The 24,229-nt window shown below is 38.2% G+C and overlaps 1 protein-coding gene across 1 annotated transcript; it reads left to right on the forward strand.

The window, feature by feature from the left end:
• The first annotated feature begins 1,338 nt into the window (after nucleotides 1–1,338).
• LOC121422236 lies at nucleotides 1,339–22,467 on the forward strand. Its single transcript, XM_041617144.1, has 7 exons — nucleotides 1,339–1,460; nucleotides 11,085–13,165; nucleotides 13,517–13,761; nucleotides 15,121–15,187; nucleotides 16,155–16,523; nucleotides 18,290–18,756; nucleotides 19,890–22,467. Exons 2-7 carry the CDS (start codon nucleotides 11,095–11,097, stop codon nucleotides 20,223–20,225), a joined length of 3,555 nt encoding a protein of 1,184 aa, XP_041473078.1. The 5' UTR covers nucleotides 1,339–1,460; nucleotides 11,085–11,094; the 3' UTR covers nucleotides 20,226–22,467.
• Nucleotides 22,468–24,229: the final 1,762 nt, after the last annotated feature.

The following is a 24,229-nucleotide window of genomic DNA, read 5'->3' on the forward strand; positions in this document are numbered from 1 at the left end:
CATATAATTGTTTATTAGAAGTTGATATGAGAATTACGAAAGATATTTTGGTTTGGTAGAGAGAGTAAGGGAAGACAGAGAGGGGGGGGGGGGGGGGGGGGGGAGAGTGGGAGAGAGCGAGAAAGATGAAGGGAAAAGGGAGAGGAAAGGGTGCCACTCCCTATATGAAAGTATGAAAAAGTAGAGTAAGGGAAAGTGATGGCTTATAAATTTCCCTCAAGGAAATGGTCTGAGTTTGTGTAGTCTAAGTTCTCTGGCAGTGACTTGTGCACAGAAGGTGTGTCTCTTGTTCAGGGAATGAATAGTCACAGGACAATACATAATAGTGCTGCTATTTTGGCGATGACAACACAAATCTTAATCATAAGTTCAAGGTTTTGAATTGTCATAATTTTGAAAATAGTGCTTTATGATAATATCAAGTCTCTTGTCTTTCCATTAATGCCCACAATCATATTGATTATTATGGCATATGAATATCAAGATCGACGTGACCTGAATTTTGGCCGGTACCGGCAGGTGCAATACACCGGGTGAACACCCTACTCTTTGATGAATAGTGTATTGGTTTTAACGTGCGTAGGTTCAACTCTCCTATACACGGGACCAACATTTGTGTCCTTTTTTTTTACTTTTTACTGGTTTGAATAGCATCAGATTTTTTGTCAGACGCGTTTCAGCATGAGTGGGACTCAAACATCACGTTGAGATCTACGATCTTATCTGAAACATGCGCTCTAACCGACTGAACTACGCTGCCTCTTGATCACTAATTTGTATGAAATGAATTTTAATGTCGATGAAATTAGTAATTACTAATTTAAGTTAAAGGCCGGGTTAAAGGTCAGATTAATCTTCCCTAATCATTTCATTTTTTATTATGGTTAAAAAAACTCATGTACTGCTGGGCAATGTCTATTCTGTATCTGTTTCTATGATTTTGCATGTGAATCATATTTGACATTCCCAGTTATCTTATATAGTGAACACCAGTATAGCTTACAAATCAAATAATTTTTATATCCTAGAGATCTATGGCACATTTAGTATTTAAATAATCCATATAAACTCTTTATTTGTATCTTAATTCATTTAACACTCCCTGGCGTAAAAGCCCGCTAGATCCAAATATACGTCACTGTTTTTCAATTTCATCTGGGAGGGAGGGGGTGGCGCCCTCTTTCCCGGGTTACAGCCCTGGGAAAATGTTTAAAAATCATACTACACATATCCAGCTGATGTTGGACGTTCATTGAATCCATTGGTGTGACGAAATTGACGAAATCCTCCCACACAATCAAGAGCCAATCACAGACAAGATATCACCGCTTCGGTTGGTCAATCAATTTGCATACAAACAAGATGGCGTCCTATTTTTCCTAGTTGTTTTTCGCACTAGCTGGAATGGAATCGCAGGACCCCTCGAACAACAGATTTTGACATCTCAGCTATGGATAGAAGTAAGTTCGATTTGTAGAGATATTTACTGTGTTATATTTCATAGTAATTGCAGTTTATATTTTTATCACAGGGCAAACATTTCGGTAGATCCAGGGCCCCAAAATTTGTTCCGAACGAGTTCCTACAACTTCTTTCCCCGTGTCAATAATGGAGTAGGCCCTATCCTAATTTGTGAATTTTTATTTGGCGTTGCGCATTGAATTGTGTTAAAATTCCGCCCCAATTTGAATGTTTTTGTGCCCCAAAATCATGGATAAATGCATACCACCCTCCTCTATGAATGTCATTGATTCTAGCGATGGTATTTTCTTTGTCTGTTATTAACGATTTTTGATAGGAAATGATGTTATTAGATAGGGAGTCATTTTGAGAGTTTCAAAATAGAGACTCGGAGAGCTCTCGCTTTATCAACCCGCTGTGCATGTAGTCCCATCTGTGACTGTGTGTGGATAGCGTGCATTAGCGGCGAATTCGACCCGGGAGTTCCGGCACCGTTGCCTGGCTTGGCAGGCTTGTCGGATGGGGGGTCGGGTGTCCGGACACTTTATCTTTTGGCAGTGTATACAGCCACACGCGTGTGTCTTTACCATCCAGCCACACGCGTGTGGTTATATCCAGAACACCTATCTGTGGCTACCGCCACACGCCGCCAGTAATAACAGTAAAACGCGTATGTTATTGTAGGTCTGACCGTCTATATCACGATCAAAATAACCTCATTTCTTCATTAAATTCTGACCCCTTTGATATCCTTAGATCGTTTCAATTTCATTCTCACCGTCTTCTCTCCTTGCTTTTCTTGTCTTTTACAAACGGTCGTCTGTTTAACAGCAAATTCTCTTTTTCTACTTGTGTCGATTCTGGCTTCCTTCGCGGTGGCAGACCCATACAGCGTTAGCGCAGCGCAGTAGTAGACATACACAGTTTGGGTTTCGTAGGTCGCACGTACGCGCACATAGCCTAGAGTCAGTAGAGAATCGACACACAAGTCACAAGTAGAAAAAGTGTGGAAATTTGCTATTTAACAGGCGGCCTTTTGTAACAAGACAAGGAAAGAAGACGGTGAGAATGAAACGATTTAAAGAAATCAGAGTGGTTTAGAATGTAAGAATTTAATGAAGAAATGAGGTTATTTTGATCGTGATATAGACGGTCAGACCTACAATAACATACGCGTTTTACTGTTATTACTGGCGGCGTGTGGCGGTATCCACAGATAGGTGTTCTGGATATAACCACACGCGTGTGGCTGGATGGTAAAGACACACGCGTGTGGCTGTATACACTGCCTTATCTTTTTGAAGCCTTCTTTTTTGTCTGTGGATTACACTAAAAATATGAATCCATTACTTGTAATCATTTTCTATTTTGTTCTATATAATATTTCCTAACATTTTGTATGATGGTGCATGGTGGGCCCCAAGTCTGCACACCTAACGATTTGAGTTAAGATTTAAAGTGAATTTCTTTTCATTTCACAAAATTTTTCAGTTGATTATGTTCCTTACATCATAATGAGTTAGTGTGCCAAATAACTCATAAAAATTTGAAAGAAATATATGATTTTCCTGGAAAAAACCTCGGGCTGTCATTTTCAGATTGAAAAAAAAATGGTACCCCATGTCTGCGCAATCATTCACTTTACACACGATTCAGGGATTTTGTTGAGAAAGGCTGCATTTTGAGGCCGTCACACGAAATGCCCTAAATTCATTATTTTACCATCATTTTTAGTCAGATGTTTTTACGAATACCAGGGCTCGACACTAGCGGCGGTCCGACGGTCCCAGACCGGTAAAAATCGCTGTTGGGCCAGTAGATTTTCAGAAATTGGAAGATTTACTGGTCCGACATGACCAGTAAAAAATATCATTGTCGGGCCAGTAATTTTTCCAAAAATAGCAAGATTTAAGGGTCCGACATGACCAGTAATAAAAACCATTGTTGGGCCAATAACTTTTCCAGAAATGGTCAAATTCACAGCAAACCATTTCCCCCCGTTCAATTCTGCAATTCACACACAGAATACACACAGAATGAATCGCACGTGTTACTAGAGTACTATACAGCATGCGTACAGTGTACATGTAGTCAGCCACACAATCCACATGGTGAATTCTCCACTGGCCGCACGAACGAAGCCTGGCTAAACTCTGGCAGAAATCTCTCACAGAACTGTCAAAATTCACGGTTCATACTCATGAAAGGCTCTTATAATGTCCATATTTCCTAAAAATTGGAGTAACTCTGTCATCTGTAAGCAGTAAAAGGGTAAATTTTCACATCTGTTTGGTTCAAACAGATCGGGTCTCGGGTGGTATCGTCTGAATACATATAGCCCCACATATGCATTTATGTGTGTGTTGATACACTTGGTTTCTGACTTTCTTTCGTAGCTATTTTAATTGAGCCAAAAAAGAAACAAATTATTTATGATAATAGTTTTAGCTTTCTTCCTCTGTTTTCTTCCTGTTTTCTTTCCTTTTTCTTTTCAATCTTTCTTTTAATTTTTTTTTCTCTATTTCTTTCCTTCCTTCCTTCTTTCCTTCCTTCTTTCCTTCCTTCCTCCTTTCCTTCCTTCTTTCATTCCTTCTTTCCTTCCATCCTTTCTTTCTTACTTTCCTTCCTTCCTTCTTTCCTCCCTTCCTCCTTCCTTCCATCCTTTCTTTCTTTCTTTCCTTCCTTCCTTCTTTCCTTCCTTCTTTCCTTCCTTATTTCCATCCTTCTTTCCTTCCTTCTTTCCTTCCTTCTTTCCTTCCTTCTTTCCTTCCTTCTTTCCTTCCTTCTTTCCTTCCTTCTTTCCTTCCTTCTTTCCTTCCTTCCTTCCTTCCTTCCTCCCTTCTTTCCTTCCTTCCTTCCTTCCATCCTTTCTTTCTTTCTTACTTTCCTTCCTTCTTTCCTCCCTTCTTTCCTCCCTTCCTTCCTCCCTCCTTTCATCCTTTCTTTCTTTCTTACTTTCCTTCCTTCTTTCCTTACTTCTTTCCTTCCTTCTTTCCTTCCTTCCATCCTTTCTTCCTTTTCTTCCTTCCATCCTTTCTTTCTGACTTTCCTTCCTTCTTTCCTTCCTTCCTTCCTTCCTTCTTTCTTTCTTTCTTTCCTTCCTTCCTTCCTTCCTTCCTTCTTTCCTTCCTTCCTTCCTCCTTTCCTTCCTTCTTTCCTTCCATCCTTTCTTACTTTCCTTTCTTCCTTCTTTCCTCCCTTCTTTCCTCCCTCCTTCCTTCCTCCCTCCTTTCTTCCATCCTTTCTTTCTTACTTTCCTTCCTTCCTTCCATCCTTTCTTTCTTTCTTACTGTCCTTCTTTCCTTCCTTCCTTCTTTCCTTACTTCTTTCCTTCCTTCTTTCCTTCCATCCTTTCTTTCTTTCTGACTTTCCTTCCTTCTTTCCTTCCTTCCTTCTTTCCTACTTCTTTCCTTCCTTCCTTCTTTCCTTCCATCCTTTCTTTCTTTCTGACTTTCCTTCCTTCTTTCCTTCTTTCTTTCTTTCTTACTCTCTTCGTTTCTGTCTTGCTTTCTTTTTGTCCTTCATTCCTTCGTTTTACGGGGGGGGGGGGGGTCACGAAAGGCTAGAAAAATAAACTTGCGCCTTTTTTTTAATGTTTTCTTTACCGGTACTTTTTGGGACCAGTAGATTTTAGGTTCGGACCAGTAAAAATTTGAAAAACTGGGTATCTACTGGTCCGACATGAATAGGTTGTCAGATTTTTTATGAATACCTGTCTATGTAGCGATCGCAACGGGTTCGCGTTTAACACATTTCCTATTCTGCCAACACACAAAATGGGCAAAATTCATTGAGCCAGTGTATCAACATTTCAAATCCTTTTTTCATAAAATGTTACGATCTTTTTCTATTATATCTAAACTTCTTATTTCTAGTCAATTTACTCATATTTGCTTTTTAAGGCCGTTTTCGAGAGCACCACCTGTCCGTCGTCACACAATGGAAGTCGCCATTTTGGAAAATATGACTCCAGAACCGGGTTAATCTTGCAAGTTACTTTTACTTGTTGACACCCTCTAGGGGCATCAAATAACCATGTGCTTTGTATCATTAAAATCGGCAGACTTTCTTCTACAAGTTAGTGACGATTTCAGTTCAATATCGGCAATGTTTTTCGTTACAAAAAGGAGTTCTTTTTCTATTATAACTAAACTTCTTATTTCTAGTCAATTTACTCACATTTGCATCGCCAAAATGTTGTTTTTAAGGCCGTTTTCGAGAGCACCACCTGTCCGTCGTCACACGATGGAAGTCGCCATTTTGGAAAATATGACTCCAGAACCGGGTTAATCTTGCAAGTTACTTTTACTTGTTGACGCCCTTTAGGGGCATCAAATAACCATGTGTTATGTATCATTAAAATCGGCAGACTTTCCTCTACAAGTTAGTGACGATTTTAGTTCAATGTCGGCAATGTTTTTCGTTATAAAAAGGAGTTTTTTGGAGACTTAAGGTAAATCATGTTTCTATTTTCTTACTTCAAAGCCGTATAAACAGAAAATTTCCCAGGGAACAATCAAATATCAGATATAAATTAATTCTTTGAAGTGTATTTGTATCAGAAAATCTAATTTCGATATATAAGAATGTGTCGCATAGCTGCGCAAGAGGCGAATGCAAGCCCATGTTGTGCCGCCTAGAGTGTGATTTTGGTGCCATGGCTGACCGAAAGAAGTGAGTGGGCGTGGTGGCCGTGGGTGTGGTACTTGATGCATGTACGTTATTGTTAAACCCATTGAAATTAGTTGTAGGTGATAAGTTGTGCATTTGATTTCTGCATGAATTATGTGTATTGATGATAAATTAATGATAATTTCAACTTAATATTTCAAGAAAAAAAAAACAGGCAGGAATTAAAGCATGTTTAATTCCAGTCTCATTTTTTTTTTCATGTACAGGCGCAGACCATGCATTGACTGCTGCCTGGTACTGGTATTAAAATGAATAGATACATGACTATATCTATATTCTGTTGTTTTGTGTCATCATATCAATAAGCTGTCTCATCAATTCACATGATGTACACAAATAATAATGGGTCCCTGTTTTATTATGTTTACTAGGAGGGAGATTATTTTGTAAATGTGATTTTAAATGTAGTAGAAATTCAGATAATGTCAGAGACTTGCTTTTTAACTTTATATATTCCAATATATTTAATGTTAATATATTCTATAATTCTAAGCAGTGGAGTACATTTCTAGCTACACATGTACTGTTGCAGCTCCAGCTGTCTGATCTCGCATTCTCGGATCTGCAAACAAGTTTGAGACATCATGGTGATTATACAGAATACGGAGTGAACATGGACAAACAGAAAGAAAAAAACAAATTACTTGCAAAACTTAATTTTCTACTTTTGAATGATATAAATCTTACAGATACCGGGAAGTATAGTGGGACATTCATTTTTATTTTCTGATTAAAGTCTGTTGAGGAATGAGACCCCCAAGAGTTGATTAATTTTTTTTAACAACGCAAAGCGTCCCATGCACTTCTCTTGTCTTCTAATTTGTTATCTTTCTTCTTGTATACTATATTTTCACAAATAGAAGCTGTTTGAATAAGAAAAACATGAAGGTAACACAGCCATGCTCTACAAGATCACCTCTTGTGTTGCATTTTAGTCAAATTAACTTAGTAACCTACATGAAAAAAAAGTATGGAAGTTTCTTAGATCTACAAGTACCTGTAGATCTGCCACCCAATGGGTACTTGTCTTGGGTGGCAGAAAAGTTCCGCGTATAGCGTCCCTTTAAGAGGCCATATCTTCAGTTATGGTGCTCCAATTGTAATTTGGTCTTCACCATTGAATTTGTCTTGAAAAAACCTTTCAAGTGATGTATAATTTGTCTGTATTTAAAAAAAAAAAATCATGTAATATAGCTACTGAGTCTATGTATTGCATGTGTAAAGTTCAGACTCGTTGCGTATTTTTTTATACTAGAATCGCGCAGATACGTGTGTGCACAGACAAGGGGGACTGCGCAGACTTGAGGGAACTTGCCATACAACAAAGTGACACTAATAATAAGTAATAGCGAATTCACATTTTTACCACTCATTCAAAGAACAAGGTTAAACACTTGTTCACTGCAACCATCCTGCCTATGGGGAATCTACAGGTAGGACTATGGTATGCCAATGTTTTACAGAGCACACACTTTACAAAATCATTAAAATATCACTTTTGTGACCAAAATTACTTATTTCCAGTTGCAATTTATGTCTTCAAGCTCATCAGGGGGGGGGGACTGTCCCCCCCCCCCCCGTAGGTACGCTAGTGTATGAGGATAATTATTACCAGATACGATCACAAACAATTCAGAATTTATAAGTTGAGAAAATTTCTGCAAGGCCTACTATCACATCTTCACTGATAAGCTGCTCTTAAAATTTATCAAAAGTACTGTTAAAACCTCATGAAGATGATATTTTTTATCATCAGAATCCTCACCTAGCTATTCAGCATATTTAATGTTGAGTTCAGATATTGAAAGCTACGTTTGGAAGCGAGAAATCTACATTTTTTTAAACGAAACGTTTTATCCAGCAAAAAATGCAATAGGTGGGACTGTAGTAAGATATTTTCCATATATTAGGACGATTTATGCTGACAAAATCGGAAAAATTCATGCATAAATTGTAAGTACTAAAGCGAGAACGAATGTTCCTTTCAGAAAAAAAAAACAAGGAACGAAAAAAATTACAAGGCGGCGAATATTCAGATTAAACCTCATATGACGTTACACAGGACAGAGGCAATTTCGCGGCTATCCACCGGCCAAACGAAATAGGAGATCGACCGGTGATGGTTTCCTGCTATTGACACTTAAATAGCCGATAACTTCAGCACACACAAATGAAGCTAGCCACTTAGTACAATACGATAGCCGCGATTTTTCTTCACGATGTTACAAATTCACGTCAGAATTTCTTCTCATTTTGAAGGAAACTTCGGCCGATTAAATATACTTTTGGCAAGATTTCGACACTTTATTTTTAAGTATGTATTTAGTGATGTTTAAATAACATATTCAGATGAAATTTGTGAGAGAAATACTTCACAATTTTGTACACCGATGTGCAATAACGTTACAAAAAAATACTCGGCTGACTTTTTATGTAATGTCGTGTCCCGACTTTTTGAAACGGGATTTTATAATGAATTTGCGTCAAGCAAAGACTCTCATTTGGGGCATGATGAGGGTTTGGTGTGGGTCATTATTTGTACTGATCTTTCTTATTTATGATGCTTTGTATGAAAATGAGAGCAGTCTGATTTTTTTATATTTTCTTGTCACAAATTTTACTCACATTTTCAGTAAGACTTTCACACTTTCACTCTTAAAAATAAAAACACATGACAACCAAGCTGTTATTGTGTTATATATTTGTATCCTCATATATATATCATAAAAAATACAAACTTTGAATATCCAATATCATATTACTTTGACAACAATTGATGATGATACTAAAAATGACCCACTTATCTGGATTGATCCCAACCTCGTGGAAACACCCATATTTAAGTTATTAATAAATACATTCTCACCAAATTTGCGCTTGCTAAGTACATGTAACTGCGAAATGACATTATAAAGATCAATCTGCATTAAAATTTCTGTTGAACTGACACTAGAAGGAAAATGTGATAAAAATTATGATTTCAAGGTCAAGTTCAAGGTAACATCACTTCCGATATTCCAGGTGGTGTTCAAAAATATATATTTTCATATTTTAGAATAGCATTACACATCATATTCAACTAAACTTTTTTTACTTTGACCAGAATGGCAAAAATATTGAAAAATATGCTAAAAATAATTATTTGATATCTAATAATTTATTGCTAATGACCTTCACATTGCAAAAATACATCAAAGCAAAATATGATAAATCTACTAACACTCTGCCAAGTTTCATACCTGTAATGCAAAAAATATGGAAATAACGCAAGTTTGAAAATATCAGGTTTTTCATGGTGCCATTCTCACAACTAAATAAACATAAGAATGACTTTGACCTCTGGTCAAATATTATGTCCAATTGCCAAAACATAATTGGGCATAACTCATGAATCGTGAGTCAATTTAAAAAAGAATTAAAAGTGTGCGAGGATCTGGGAGACTTCCTCTTTTCAATTGTATCAATTGCAAAGCTATTATTCCAAGTTCTAAAGATCAACTAAAATGCCTACCTCAACCAGTTATTTTCAGAAAGGGCAAAAAAAGGAGCCTTGACTGTGTGCACCCATTCACTTCACACACAATCCAAGATTTTCATGAGAAAAGGCTTCCTTTTGAGGCCGTCACATGAAAGTACCTGACAAGTGGATTCCTCCAACTTTTAAGTACATGTACAGTGAAACAGGTGATTTACTTTTGTCACAAACGGACAGTACTGTACATGTGATTACATTCTAGCATTAGAGAGCTTGTGTTAGTTGTGATGTGTACAGTGTGCACACAAACTTGTGTAACTATTGGGTCTTCATTTGGGGTCCAGACAGGAGAATATCCCATTAAGGAGACGCCTGAGGTTGGAATAACTTATGTTACAATGTACATGTACTTGTTGTGATGGCCAATGCCCATATACATGTACATGTATACTAAGATCAAAACATTTGTTTTACAAGAAATGTGGTTTAAGTGGTTTTCCTGGGTAATATGTTCTGAGTTAAAATAGGAAACTGCATTGGAAAGTTCTTTCTATCTGACATGTACTACGAATAATCTGTCTGTGGTTTGCAGGCCTGATTGTTTGTGACTACACTTCAGTTTCTGTCCAGAGATATCTTCTGCCTTGTGTACCTGATTGAAGTTTATGAACCTACTCATCGATTATAAAATTGCCAAACCCTCTAATTCTGATTTGAGTTCATGAATTACATGTAGAAATATATATTATCCTCAAGAAGGCAAATATACATGTAATTAAAGGTCAAGTCCACCTCAGAAAAATGTTGATTTAAATCAATAGAGAAAAATCAGACAAGCACAATGCTGAAAATTTCATCAAAATCGGATGTAAAATAAGAAAGTTATGACATTTCAAAGTTTCGCTTATTTTCAACAAAATAGTTATATGAACGAGCCAGTTACATCCAAATGAGAGAGTCGATGATGTCACTTACTATTTCTTTTGTTTTTTATTGTTTGAATTATACAATATTTCAATTTTTACGAATTTGACGATTAGGACCTCCTTGCCTGAAGCACAAAATGTTAAAATAATGGATTCCACGTGTTCAGGGAGGAATGAAACTTCATTTCACATGACAATGACGAGAAAATAAAAATATTTCATATAATAAAATACAAAAGAAATAGTGAGTGATGTCATCAACTCTCTCATTTGGATGTAACTGGCTCGCTCATATAACTATTTTGTTGAAAATAAGCGAAACTTTAAAATGCCATAACTTTCTTATTTTACATCTGATTTTGATGAAATTTTCAGTGTTATGCTTGTTGAATTTTTCTCTTTTTATTCAAATCAAGTTTTTGTTGGGGTGGACTTTGAAAATTGTCATAGTGTACGATATCAAATTGTAGCATTTTTATTGCTCAAAATATGTGATGATTCATGCCTTTCTTTTCACTTCTATTTCACAGATGATTCCCGATGCGAGGGTTAAAGGCTCTACATACTGTAGCAGCCGAGGACATACAGATCTACAAGGCCAGGAACTGCCGCAAGCCAGCCCTTGACCTCAGGGGTCTTTGCCTCACACAAATCCCTGACTCCATCTGCTGTGGCATACTAACACGGTGCCTTACATCATTAGACATCAGCCAAAACAAGCTGAAATGTGTGCCATCATGTGTCAGTCAGCTAACGTTATTGCGAGACCTGAGGGCATCTCGCAACTTCATAGAACAATTGCCAGAGGACTTTGGAGGCCTAAAGGAACTCAGTTTCATAGACCTTTCACACAACAAACTCAGACATATTCCATTGAGCCTGGATAATCTCGAGTGCCTGCAGCATGTGAACTTATCTGGGAATAGAATACGTGAATTGAGGGACAGGACTTTTCATCTGCCCAGGTTAAGAAAGTTTCATATTACTAGAAACCCTATAGCTAACGTACCTCAAGATGTATATTTATATGGATTGCAGGCAATCCGTTGCTTCTATGATATCACTATTAGTGTGCCACAGCAGGACTGTTGGAGTCAGGAGGATTCATATTCTTCACTGTGTGAAGAAATTGCTCATCTTAAACTGAAACATGTAGAAACTAAACAAACACCGGTTGTCCATGGCTGTTCCTCGTCTAAGCCTACATACCTAGAAGATTCTCACAATGAAAGGACTAGTGCATTCAGAATAGTCAGGAATAGTGCCGCAGGTTCGCACAAACAACTCCAGCGATTAGAGTCAGATGGTCATGTTTCCACAAGTGACTATGGTTCATGTACAGGATCAATGGGTGGGAGTGCCTTTCAAGGAAAGCAGGAAGATGATGCAAACAGTTGTTGTGGGGACCAGGGAAGCGATGCTGAAGACGTTCCTCGTGTGATAGAGGAGGAGATTGAGACTTGTGATACTTGCCATAAACCCCTGGTACCTGAAGTTGACTTTGAAGATGATGAAGTTGTAGACTTCATTTTGCCAAACAGAGCTAGGTTTCTGAAGACTGGCCATGCAGCAGTTCTTATTCCTGAACACAACAAATCAAACATTTTACGAACAGATTTCTTCTTAGAACTTCTAGGAGACATAAAGTTTGTTCCAGAATTTGGGGATGATTTGGTTCATGCAAGCTCAGTTGCTTTTCTTGGACCCCATGGAACATTATTCTATGAGGACAGTCCTGCAATCATCCGGTTGCCCCTTTATCTGGATGTTGGAGTATCTCAAGTGAGGTGCTTCACAAGCAACACAGATGACATGGAAAAGCCTGTATGGATGGAAGTACCTACATGCGACTACAGGGTATTTCAAGGATATGTGTTGTTGAGAACGAATCACTTTTCTTTATTTACCGTCATGTTGGATCAAGTTACCCCTACTGTTACAAGAGTCATAAGAAAAGATGAGGGTGGAAAACTTGTGGTAGATCAGGTTCCTGGAGTCAAGGTTGATTTCCCTGAAGGATCCCTATCCGAAGATGTTACAGCTTCTGTAAAGGTCTTCTGTTCAGAACTTCCTTCTCATCTGAGAACAAACCTACCCATGAGAGATGCTTTTGCATCCCCAACAGTGGTGCTACAACCACATGGCTACTTCTTCAAAGTGCAACGAGACTGCAAGGTTACTGTTGAGCTGCCAATACCAAACTACAGTAAGATAATTCAGCATTTTGGACATGAAGCCCAACTCTCTGTATGGCACAGCCCAACGTCAGAAGAAGAGCCTGTTTCGTGGGAACCACTGAATGTCAATTATCGTATCAGAGAAGATGCAAATGCCAGTTACTTCATAGCCATTCCTGTTGAGCACTTCTCCTGGCTGACAGCCATCTGGAATGGGATCAGAAGTAAGCTCAATAACACCGGAATGTCTCTGGGCTTCTATTCTGGAGGAGCTGTGAGCATGAAATGCCAGGCATGGATGCTGGAGAGTTCAGATACAGAGAAGTTTGGTCTCGTGGTCATTTGTCATCTAAGTGATGACAGCACCATGCAGGATGTGGGCAACTATGCTATTAATGTTGGTGGCAGCCTCAAGCCTGTTGCAATAGCACCTGGTAAGTTTGTTATTTATTTACACCAATCAAACTCCTGTATTGCTGGTAAGGTTTAGTGATTTAGACAAGGGTTCTTCTGTGTGCCCTTTTGCTCAATTTACAAGTGTGCGGCACACTTTTTTTTATGTTAATGTTATGTTTGAATATGTTTTATATAGTTAATTCTAATTCGGAGTAATTCATAATTGAATGTATTATTTGAGATGTTTTGTTTGTGAAAATCATAAAGAGTTTACAATCCAATTGTATGTCTTGATGTCAGAATCATCATTACCTCTCAGAATTATGCATCTGATATCAGTCTGTAGTGAGTTTAAGGAATTTCCAATGTAAATTTCTGTCTACAAGTAGGTGGAGATATTGTTGTGAAACTAGGACGTTCAGACTACTTTGAGGCGGATACCCGGGCGAGTGAGGACCCTAGTCTGGAGAAAGTGGAAGCCAACTACAGGGGTGGTGAGTTTGAGATGCAGTTTGCTTGCCGCTTTAAGGGAAGCAACAAACCCAAGGAGAGGGAGATCTTTGGCAAGGTGTTTGTGAAGCGAAGGAAAGAGGATGGCTCAGAAGAACGTCTTTTTGAGTTCAACCTTATCAAGGTAAATTTATACACCTGTACCATCAATGTCTATGTTATAATTTGGCAAGTCAGATTCTGTGTAGTGCCAACTTTTAATACAGACCTTTGTGGTACCAAGAGATTTTAAGTCTGGAGACTCACCCGTTTCTTTTCAGGATAAAAGAAGAAGGCAAGAAGCAAATTGCATATTTCATTAAAGATGCTCTATTGCATTGCACTTTGTGTATTGGAATACTACTTTACCATTAATGAAATCGTATAGAAGACCTGGAATTTTTGAGATTGCTAAAAATTTCTTCTGGGATTGGCGGGTGGGGAATGTCCCCTGTTGAAATTGATACTTGTAGGTTGATTCAGTGATGAGTTTGTGCAGGGGTCTGAAGCAGTGGCTACTAATGAGAGCCATACCAATGTCTTGGGCCTATTTTCACATATTACTTGCGTGTGGCAGGTAGTGAATACAGGCCACAGGACTGGTGACAACCGCATGCATACTGAGAATGAAGTGCCTACAGTAGGATGTTATATTTTGTCATTCACAAATAGGATATTAAAAAAATTTCTTCGAATTTCTCTGTTAAAATAAATACATGTACAGATAGTCAGAGAGAATATTTACATACCCAACTTGAGAGAAAAATCGACTTCAAAGTTTACTATAATTTTCACACTTAGTTCCCCAGCCTTACAACATATTCATTGCTAGAAAAATACATGGTTGGAAAGACCAAGAAAATTGCTTGACATTGCCATCTTTATTTTTACACAAAACTAAGGATCTGAGAAAATATCGCAAAAGAGATACATGCTTGAAATTTTGGTTTGAGCGGTCTAAATTTTCCCTGTACAAAAACGCCATAGGAAAAAAGCGATATGCCGTTTTTACTGACCGCGATCTCATTGCGCATGATCACTAAAAACGTATTGCTATTCACATGCAAAGTCGATGCAGTGCTCACTGCCGATACAACAGTTTGGCTGACCACATGCATCGAAATCGCGGTCAGTCAAAACGTCGTATCGCTCTGTTACAGTACAAGTTTCCAATGCGATTTGCGCATTTCATTAAAAATATGTATGGCATCACAGTGAAAATCCTCTGGTATCTCAGAAAATGAAATGAATTGCTGCCTAGAAATTCAGCTATGAATTGAGTAGGACTTGCACTTTCGTTTTCTGCATAAATCTCAAAAACGATTTTTTGACCAAAAATGACTGATACGACGGTTTGATGATTTGTTCACCAAATATTCCTGCTCAGCAAGCAGAAAATTTTGATGAAAATCCATGAGACGACAATATATAATACAGTCTGTGTACCCCATGTACTTGTATCTGGATCATACATGTTAAGTATCCTTGATAATTTCATTTACAGAAGAGTGATGAGCCTGATGATACTCCTGAGGATCCTTGGACAGCAGCCTCACTCAAAGAACTTGCAGGTGAGAATCCCCTACTAAGCCAGACTTACCAATGTTATGGAAAAATTACACGGGGGCTCTGGCAATTTGCCCCTGAAATGGCTCAAAACATTCCACCCAACCATTTTCCATAAACCTTGACAAGAATTGAGAGTCTGATGATATTTTAACACAACATGGAAGTTCTTAACAATTTGTGCAACTTCATGGGCATGTAGAATAATAGAGAGTTTGATTACTATGGATATTCTGTTTCTGGAGACATGCATTGTACTTGTACATGTACTTGTACCCTTTAATTGGTTTTTGTTCAGTATTCATCAATAATTACTTATTATTCTCTACTATCTAAAGACCAAGAGAAATTCTAAATTCTTGATCATGCTAAGTTGGTTAATTGCCAAGGGCTATTTTGCATTGATTAGAGATGTTGGGAAATCAAGTTCATAATTACTACCCGGTAATGTGATCCAGCCAAGAACAATAACATATTTTCTATTGATGCTTCTTTCAAGCTAGTGAAAATACATGTTAGTACTTTGACCTCTGATAATTGATATTTGGTTCTTTCCCCACTGATCTAACTGTTACATGTATGTGGGGCCCGTAACACAAAACTTAGCAATGATCGTAGAACATTTTCTGTGATTTATTGCATTGACTACAATGTACAATCAATCATGAAAATCAAGCGTACGATCAATCGCTAACCTTTGTGTTACGGAACCGTGATGTCCTTGGAAGTTATGAAATTGTTCATCAAGTTTGGTCAGTGTTTGCTAATGGGTTACTCTATTGCATGCATGTACCTGTTAAGTATCCATTTTTATTTGATTTTTAGTTTTTGTAGTTCAATGCAAGGTGAAATAATGAAAAGTGCATGTGGAGAGATTGAGACACAATCAAACTTGATACCAATTTAATGTTGTTAGATAACTCATTGTCATGTTATTCTTTTGAAACATCTTCTCTTTCTTAACACTACTAGACATGCACGACATCACTCAGGGTGAGAACTGGAAGCAGTTTGCCCGTGCCCTTGGTTTCAGCTACCAGGTCATCCGCACCAAGCTGGGCCGGGCTGCCGACCCCTTCTCCGAGATCGTATCAATGTACCGAAGACAGGGAGGAGAGTACGACGAGTTCATGCTTACGCTGAATCAAATCGGCCGCAAGATTCGGATGAACGATACCTCATCAGAGGAATCTGCAGCACCGAACTCAGGAGGGGCACAGAGCTGGAAACAAATGTTGACTTTTAGGAGTTGGTTTGGAGGTGGAGGCAATGCCAGTCCATCGCAGTCAGGGTCACGCTCCTCATCACCTAGGAGTGTACATGAAGATGATGAATGCCAACGTGAGTCATGAATATGAATTCTGAAGTTTAGAATCTTTGATTTCTTTTTTTAATGAGTATTCAAGTTTAAGTCTGGTGAAGATTTTAAAAGATGTAGATAATTACTGTCAATCATGGCTGAGTGAAAGCCGTTTTTTGTCTCACCTTCATAGCATAGTGAGACTATAGGCGCCGCTTTTCCGACGGCAGCGGCGTCAACATCAAATCTTAACCTAAGGTTAAGTTTTTGAAATGACAGCATAACTTAAAAAGTATATAGATCTAGTTCATGAAACTTGGCCATAAGGTTAATCAAGTATTACTGAACATCCTGCCTTAGTTTCATGTCACATGCCCAAGGTCAAAGGTCATTTAGGGTCAATGAACTTAGCCATGTTGGGGGGAATAACATCAAAATCTTAACCTAAGGTTAAGTTTTTGAAATGTCATCATAACTTAGAGAATATATGGCCCTAGTTCATGAAACTTAGACATAAGGTTTATCAATTATCACTGAACATCCTGCCTGAGTTTCACGTCACATGACCAAGGTCAAAGGTCATTTGGGGTCAATGAACTTTGGCCAAATTGGGGGTATTTGTTGAATTACCATCATAACTTTGAATGTATGTTGGTCTAGTTCATAGAACTTGGACATAAGAGTAATCACATATCACTGAACATCCTGTGCGCATTTTAGGTCAAATGACCAAGGTCAATGAACTTTGGCCATAATGGGGGTATCTGTTGAATTACCATCATAACTTTGAAAGTTTATGGATCTGACTCATGAAACTTTGACATAAGAGTAATCAAGTATCACTGAACATCCTGTGCGAGTTTCAGGTCACATGATCAAGGTCAAAGGTCATGTAAGGTCAATGAACTTTGGCCACGTTGGGGTTATTTGTTGAATTACCATTCTTTCTCTGTAAGTGTATTGGTCTAGTTAAATAAATCGTGGAAATAAGAGTAACCAAGTATCACTGAACATCTTGTGCGAGTTATAGTAGTTTTCAAAGTCAGCACTGCTGCTATATTGAATCGCGTGATGCAGGTGAGACTGCCAGAGGCATTCCACTTGTTTAATTTTGTAACTCAGTGCATACCAGAGAAAATAAAAGAGTTAAATGGAATTTATGTGCTTATGTGATGCAGTTTGGTGACTTCAGCTTATCAATAATTACAAGTTAAATGTACTGTACAACTGTGCAGAATAAAATTACATGTCCATAAAAATATTTGTAGTCCAAATAGAAATTGCATTGTGCATTTTGAAGAATAATTTTGTTGTATTTAGCATTATCCCCCAAACAAATGATTAATTGATAATTTTCTGTGATTCTTTACTTGTTTACAATTTGGGATGAGTTATGAGTTGTTCCGAAACTGTATTTGATATGGATTGTACATGTATCATGAATGCTATTTCGTATAATTGTTATGGTCCTTGAAGCAATTAGGAGAAACATTCATAATAATCTGTGTCTTGAACACTGGTGTTACTGAGCCAACACACCGTTGTGTTGGATGTCGGGAGTTCGAACCCCGGCTGCATCAGACCAAAAGACGTTAAAAGATGGGAGTTGCTGCTACCCTGTTGTCCATCTGGCGCAGTACAGCGGCTGCGGGGCCCGTGATCAATTATGCAAAGCAAATTTTCGGAGTATTTCATTTCATGTAAATTTCAAACAATAAAATGTGGATATCCATTTCCATTGAATGTCCTCTTTTCTTAATTTTTTTGTAATTTGATGAAATTTTTAAATTCTTCCTTTATAAATCAGCTGGTCCTAGTGGTCTCCAGAATACCAGTAGAAAACGTCAGTGTCCAACCTGCGAGGCAGAGCCTGTGGTTCCATCAACCCCATCCCGTTTCGGCAAGCGTCTACGCCTCTCACCCACCGCATCCGAGTCGTCAGGGGGTAGCGACGACCTCATGCACACCCTTCGTGTCAACCCTGATCAGTCACCGCCCCGCACTCCCGGGGGAATCTACTGCAGCCTACCCAGCACATCCCGCTACTCCCCACCTCACAATACCTTCCACCAGGGTCCGTCTAACGTCAACCTGGTGTCCAATCGCAACAACGCTCCTGTCTTGACACCAGGTGTTGGTATGTCAGGTATTGGAGGCATGTCTAGTATTTATGGCGCAAGCACATCGCAACTTCCCTCGGGCAGTGCCCATCTTTTCAACAACACCCCCTACACAGCAGTCCCGTACGGCAGTATTCCTAATACGGCACAACAGGTGAGAAATTCATGAACGATATGTGATATATTTCTAAGCAGAGATTTACATCTTTCTTCTTAACATTTATCAAATTTCAGTGGTATGTGGTATTTGTGCTGTTAAGGATTACACTGTATGTGCATTTTAATTGTCTGTCTGTGCTTGGTAGAGATGGTTGTATCATTCATAGCATCCCATTGTCCGATAATCATACCATTTTTTTCATACAATGTAAGGATATTTGAAATTTTGAATGGATTTTACTTTTCAGAGTAAAAATAAAGCTAGAATGTGGCCATAAAATATTAAGAGGTAGTGACTAAATCTGAAGGAACTCCTATTGAAATGTACTGTCAAACCTGTCATAAAGGCCCCCTCTCTGCATGTATAGTAGCCATCTGCCAATAGTGACCACTAAAACTGATTCCCACTGTGGTGGATTATATGTGTAAGAAGTACCGTCATGAAGGTCCCATTTTGTGTTCCCCTTGGGTAGTCACAATAGACTGGTTTCATTAACTTTGTCGTTTTATTCTATCGTTAATTATACCATCAATGGATATGTGATATTTTTTGTGAGTCAAATTCTGCGTAGTTCCAACTTTTAATCGAACAGACTTTTGTGGTCCCAAGAGATTTAAAGTTAGGAGACTCACTTATTTCTTTTCAGGATAAAAGAAGAAGCAAAATAAACCCCATTCCATCCAGATGCTCTATTGCATTGCATTTGGTGTTTCGGAATTACCCTTGACCTGGAATTTTGGAGATTGCTTTTGGGATAGGCAGGAAGGGAATGTCCTCTTCTGATGTTGATACTTGTATGTTGATTCAGTGATGAGTTTGTGCAGGGGTCTGAAGCAGTGGCTACTAATGAGAGCCATACCAATGTCTTGGGCCAATGTTCACATATTACTTGCGCGTGGCAGGTAGTGAATACAAGCCACGGGACTGGTGACAACCGCATGCATACTGAGAATGAAGTGCCTACTGTAGGATATTATATGTTGTCATTCACAAATCAGACATAATAAATATTTTCTTTTAATTTCTCTGTTAAAGTAAAAAATGAATAGACACAATAGGTTTCATTATCTTTGTCATGTTTACTTCTATTATTAGTTTCAAGGTATATTCCTATTTCTCTTCCAAAGACCTTGCCGAATGCCCTGAGTGACCAAGAGAACCTACTTCGTGCCAACCCTCAAGAGATCAGCCAGACCAACCTCTACCACATTGCCTCCCTGATACAGAACAACTGGGTGAAGGTTGCCCGCTTCGTCCGTGATGATGAGACCTTGGAGACAGACATAAAATCCATCAAGGAGAACCACTCCAGTCCTGAGGAGCAAGCGACCCAGATGCTCCTGCAGTGGAGGGAGAAGTGTCCAGACCGGTGCACTAGAGGGATTCTCTATGGAGCACTTTGTGACTTGAATCTGAAGTCTGTTGCCAAGAAGTGTGAGCAAATCTACAAGAAATCCAGATGATAGGAAGTAGGCAGCTTTCATTCTGAAGGCTTATATATGTAGCCTCTTGAATGAGCATTCAATCTGGGGGAAATATCTGTGTTTGGCCATGTTGAAAACAGTTGGGTCCTAATTCCTCCTGTCTTGCCATTTGATTACTTTCCAGTCTTCTAATGTCATTCATATTCCTACTTCCACAGATTGTTGATTTTCAAATTCATTCAAAAGTTTCAATGGTAAAACAGTCCATTGGTCAAAATAATTGTGTTCTGTTTTCAGCAATCAGCAATATATGAAATATATGAAAATTATATATATTGATTTTTTTAAGGTTTCTTATTGAATGAAAATACAGATTTTGTAAAATTTCAAGTGGATTTGGCCAAAGTGCAGGAATGAAGCAGGAAGTCTACCAAGCGGGACTTTTGAAATTGATTGATGGAAAGTTGATGCTTACAAAGCTAATCATATCACTGAAATTAAGCACCATGGCCCCCTGGAAAGCAGTGCAAGACTACTGACAGGGCTACCCTGTATGAATAAAACAAACTGAATAAAAGGCAACAAATGCAAACATATTTTGTTTAATAGATTATTGGACAAAGAAGGCCATTTTGCATATTCCTGTTAGCTATCATTGACAAATATATTTTTTGATCAAGCGTGATTTTTTTTATCGTATGATGAATTTTTATTTTCTATTGCCAACTGTAATTGGGTATGAATATGAATGAGTTTAGAAGACATAAAGTTAATTGAATTCATGCAAAATGTGGAATTTATGGCCAAACATGGATGTGCCCTGGTATTTCCAGCAGTGCTGATATATTGAGATGATCACTTCAAGGTTTCTTGTTTAGCGATAAGGTTAATACATGTATATTAAAACTTGCAAGCATTCCAGGCATTATTCAAGTGTTCTTCTGTAACCATCACTGTATTTATGACTGATGTATGGCAGATCTATACAGGTATTTCGTCATAAATTCAGTTGTGTTATAAATAGCATGACTTAAAGTTTTTGCATTGCTCCTTTTATACATAGCATACAGTTAGCTCTTTATGACTTGTGCAGCACTTCTTGCTGTTGAGAAGTAGGGTAGTGTCTCATGCTGTACTGCCAAAGTCAATATTTTATAATTTTGTAGTGCTGCATGCCAAATAGTGTTTTATAGGACTTATGGATGAGTGCTGGTCACTTATTTTTCACCATACAAACCCTTGAAGTGCTGCAGCAATGACATATAAATAATGGCCTTCTTTTGAATAAGCCTGTGGTCTTTAGTAACTCCAAAAGACATTGCATGCGGTGAACTGTCTTTAAAGTATAAAATGAAAGAGCAATTGTATCATGCCATGAGCATTACCAATGCATTGTCTTTGAAGATTAAAAGCTACAGCCACATTGAAATAGTCCTGAGCTACGCCAATGAAATGTTTTTATCATTTGATGTTGTAATATACATACCCATTGAAAATATTTTATTTTGATTAGTTCTTCCAATTTTTTTCATAATTATTTTAAACTATGTTGTCAATAAACAACAAGATTACAGTGTGACTCCAAATATTTTCAGTACAATGATGAAAAAGGTCATCATAATTTGTACCAATCTGCAACATTCTGACGTTTTTTTTTTTTAAAGATTGTATGCATCAAGACAAACTTCTGGTACTGTATTGTATTACTGGCCACCCGATGTGTGATTGATCCTGCATAGGAAATAAATGAGGGCGACTGGCGATTTCGGCCTCATGGCAGCGCATGCTGCCCCTAAAATTTCCCCAAAATGCATGATTTGTTATGACCATACTTTGTAGAGTAATTCCATGAGGCATGATCTATCACAAACTTAAGTCAAGAAAATCAACATTTTAACTATGGCAAAAAAAAAAAGATACTTGCTTTTACTGCATAATTGCTCATTACCCCTAAAAGTAGCCCTTAAAATGAAAGAAATAGCCCCCAAATTCTGCAATCGTCCCAATATGGAAAAGAAGATAGCCTCTAAAAAAAGCTATTTCCTACCCTGAATTGATCTCATACAGTCCTTTTTTTTAACTAATTATTTTCGGGAGAGGAGTTTTCAAAATGTCCCTTCACCTGAATTCTTCTTTATCAAGTACAATCGCAAGCAGGGCATTTACTAATTTCCCAATTTCTTATAATTTTCTTATAATACATTTACTTGAATATAGCAGATCAAATTGAAGGCCAATATTTATTACCGCATTGGAAAAAGTACATTTTGAACAGTGGCAACACACTTTTGAAATAGCCCCCTCTGGTTTATCTAGATTATTATCCATAGGAACAAACTCATTAAACTGTAGCTTGTATACATGTATTATATATTTTTTTCTACTTGGGCCAAACGGAAAAGTGCAATAAGAAAATTACTCTTCATGATATGTAAAGTTGTTATTACGCATTTTCCCCCCACTTCATTTACTGTGTACGTATGTTATTTTGTCCCCGCATTTTCACAATATATTCTTTGGCCTTTACCCCCTAAGACAAATGCACTTTACCCTACCAGTATAATGTTATTGTGTCCCCCCATTTTCACAATATATTCTTGAGCCTTTACCCCCTAAGATAAGTGCACTTTATTTTACCTATATAATTTCCAGCTCAGATGATTTGCCTTGGCAGTGGCTGTTGGGAATTTGATCATCTAATCAGACTAAGCTAACAAGCTCTGCTGAAATGTGGTTCAGTTTTGCAACTGAGTTTCCACTCTGTATATTCTGCAACAACAAAACCTACATGTATGAAGGTGGAATATCAGATATCCTTGATTAATTTGGATAACAGATTCCTTCTTTCAATACATTACTGTCATCTGAGAATGGAGGTACAGTGAAACCTGGCACCTAAGGGGAACAGAAAAAATGGCCAGTGTTGACAGGTGGCCTCCATAGACAGGATCTGTATCACATATTCCTTTCAAATGGGGTACAGTTTGGTGGCCACTGGCCACTTAAGAGAGGTGGTCGTTAAAACAGGTTTGACTGTACTAGGTCAGAATGATATAAGCTTGTCGAAGTACATGTAGGTTTGTTGGCCCCTTCCTACGTGTTGTAATGCTATTTGGCCAGCTCATCTCTCATCCAGTTACTCTGATTTGCGCTTCCCACCATGCAAATATTCATTGATGCTTTCGATATTAGCTGACAATTTTGACAGATTTTCTTGCACATGCTGTATGTCAGTGGATGGGTTTAATCATGGAGCTGATCTGCTTGGACTTACCGGTAACTGTCTTCTGCTTTTGATTTTCATTATTACCCCTACAACAAAACGGGATCAATTTGAGAGTCAGCCCAGTGTTCACATACTTGCATTTTGCTGTGCATAAGTCATTGATTGATTTGTAAGCTGAATTAAAAAATTGCCCAAAATTATAGAATATTCAGTTCTTGAATAGTTCAAATCATCTACCATTGAACATCCCTAGCCTCTTCCAACGGGACTTGGATATTACTATCCTGATATCATGATGTATCTAGCCTGCTAGTTGTATTGCAGGTAGCACCAGTTGTCAATTAGCCCATCTTTCATTGTTATAATAATAATAATATTCCGCATTTATTTAGCGCTTAATACATCGGAACGACGTCTCTAAGCGCTTTACAGACATATTATTACCCCGGTCATCGGATCCTTGCATGCCCGCATACAATGTATGCACCTTCTCCACTCCCTGGGGAGCATTCCAACAAGAGTTCCAAGACTCAATTGCTAGGCATACTACTTATAGGCTTTCACATCCTACCGGGTACCCATTTAACACCTGGGTGGAGAGTGGCAAAGTGTGGATTAACGCCTTGCCAAAGGACGCTTGGCCATGGTGGGATTCTAATACACGACCCTCTGATTACAAGGCGAGAGTCAGAACCGCTACACCACAACGCTATATTGTTATAGTGTTTCCAGTAATGGCCAATGCCCAATTGTTTCCAATACCCACCCAGACTGCTGTCTCGTAAAGATTTAAAAAGCAGCTTCAATTCATATCTAA

Source organism: Lytechinus variegatus, chromosome 10 (genome assembly GCF_018143015.1).
Source record: "Lytechinus variegatus isolate NC3 chromosome 10, Lvar_3.0, whole genome shotgun sequence".
Lineage (NCBI taxonomy): Eukaryota > Metazoa > Echinodermata > Echinoidea > Temnopleuroida > Toxopneustidae > Lytechinus > Lytechinus variegatus.

Excerpts from the sequence above, each read along its gene's own strand:
- LOC121422236 (XM_041617144.1), top strand. The coding sequence starts at position 11,095 with ATGCGAGGGTTAAAGGCTCTACATACTGTAGCAGCCGAGGACATACAG. Across the intron at positions 13,762-15,120 it reads TTGAGTTCAACCTTATCAAG|AAGAGTGATGAGCCTGATGA; the intron begins GTAAATTTATAC and ends TTTCATTTACAG. Across the intron at positions 15,188-16,154 it reads CTCACTCAAAGAACTTGCAG|ACATGCACGACATCACTCAG; the intron begins GTGAGAATCCCC and ends TAACACTACTAG.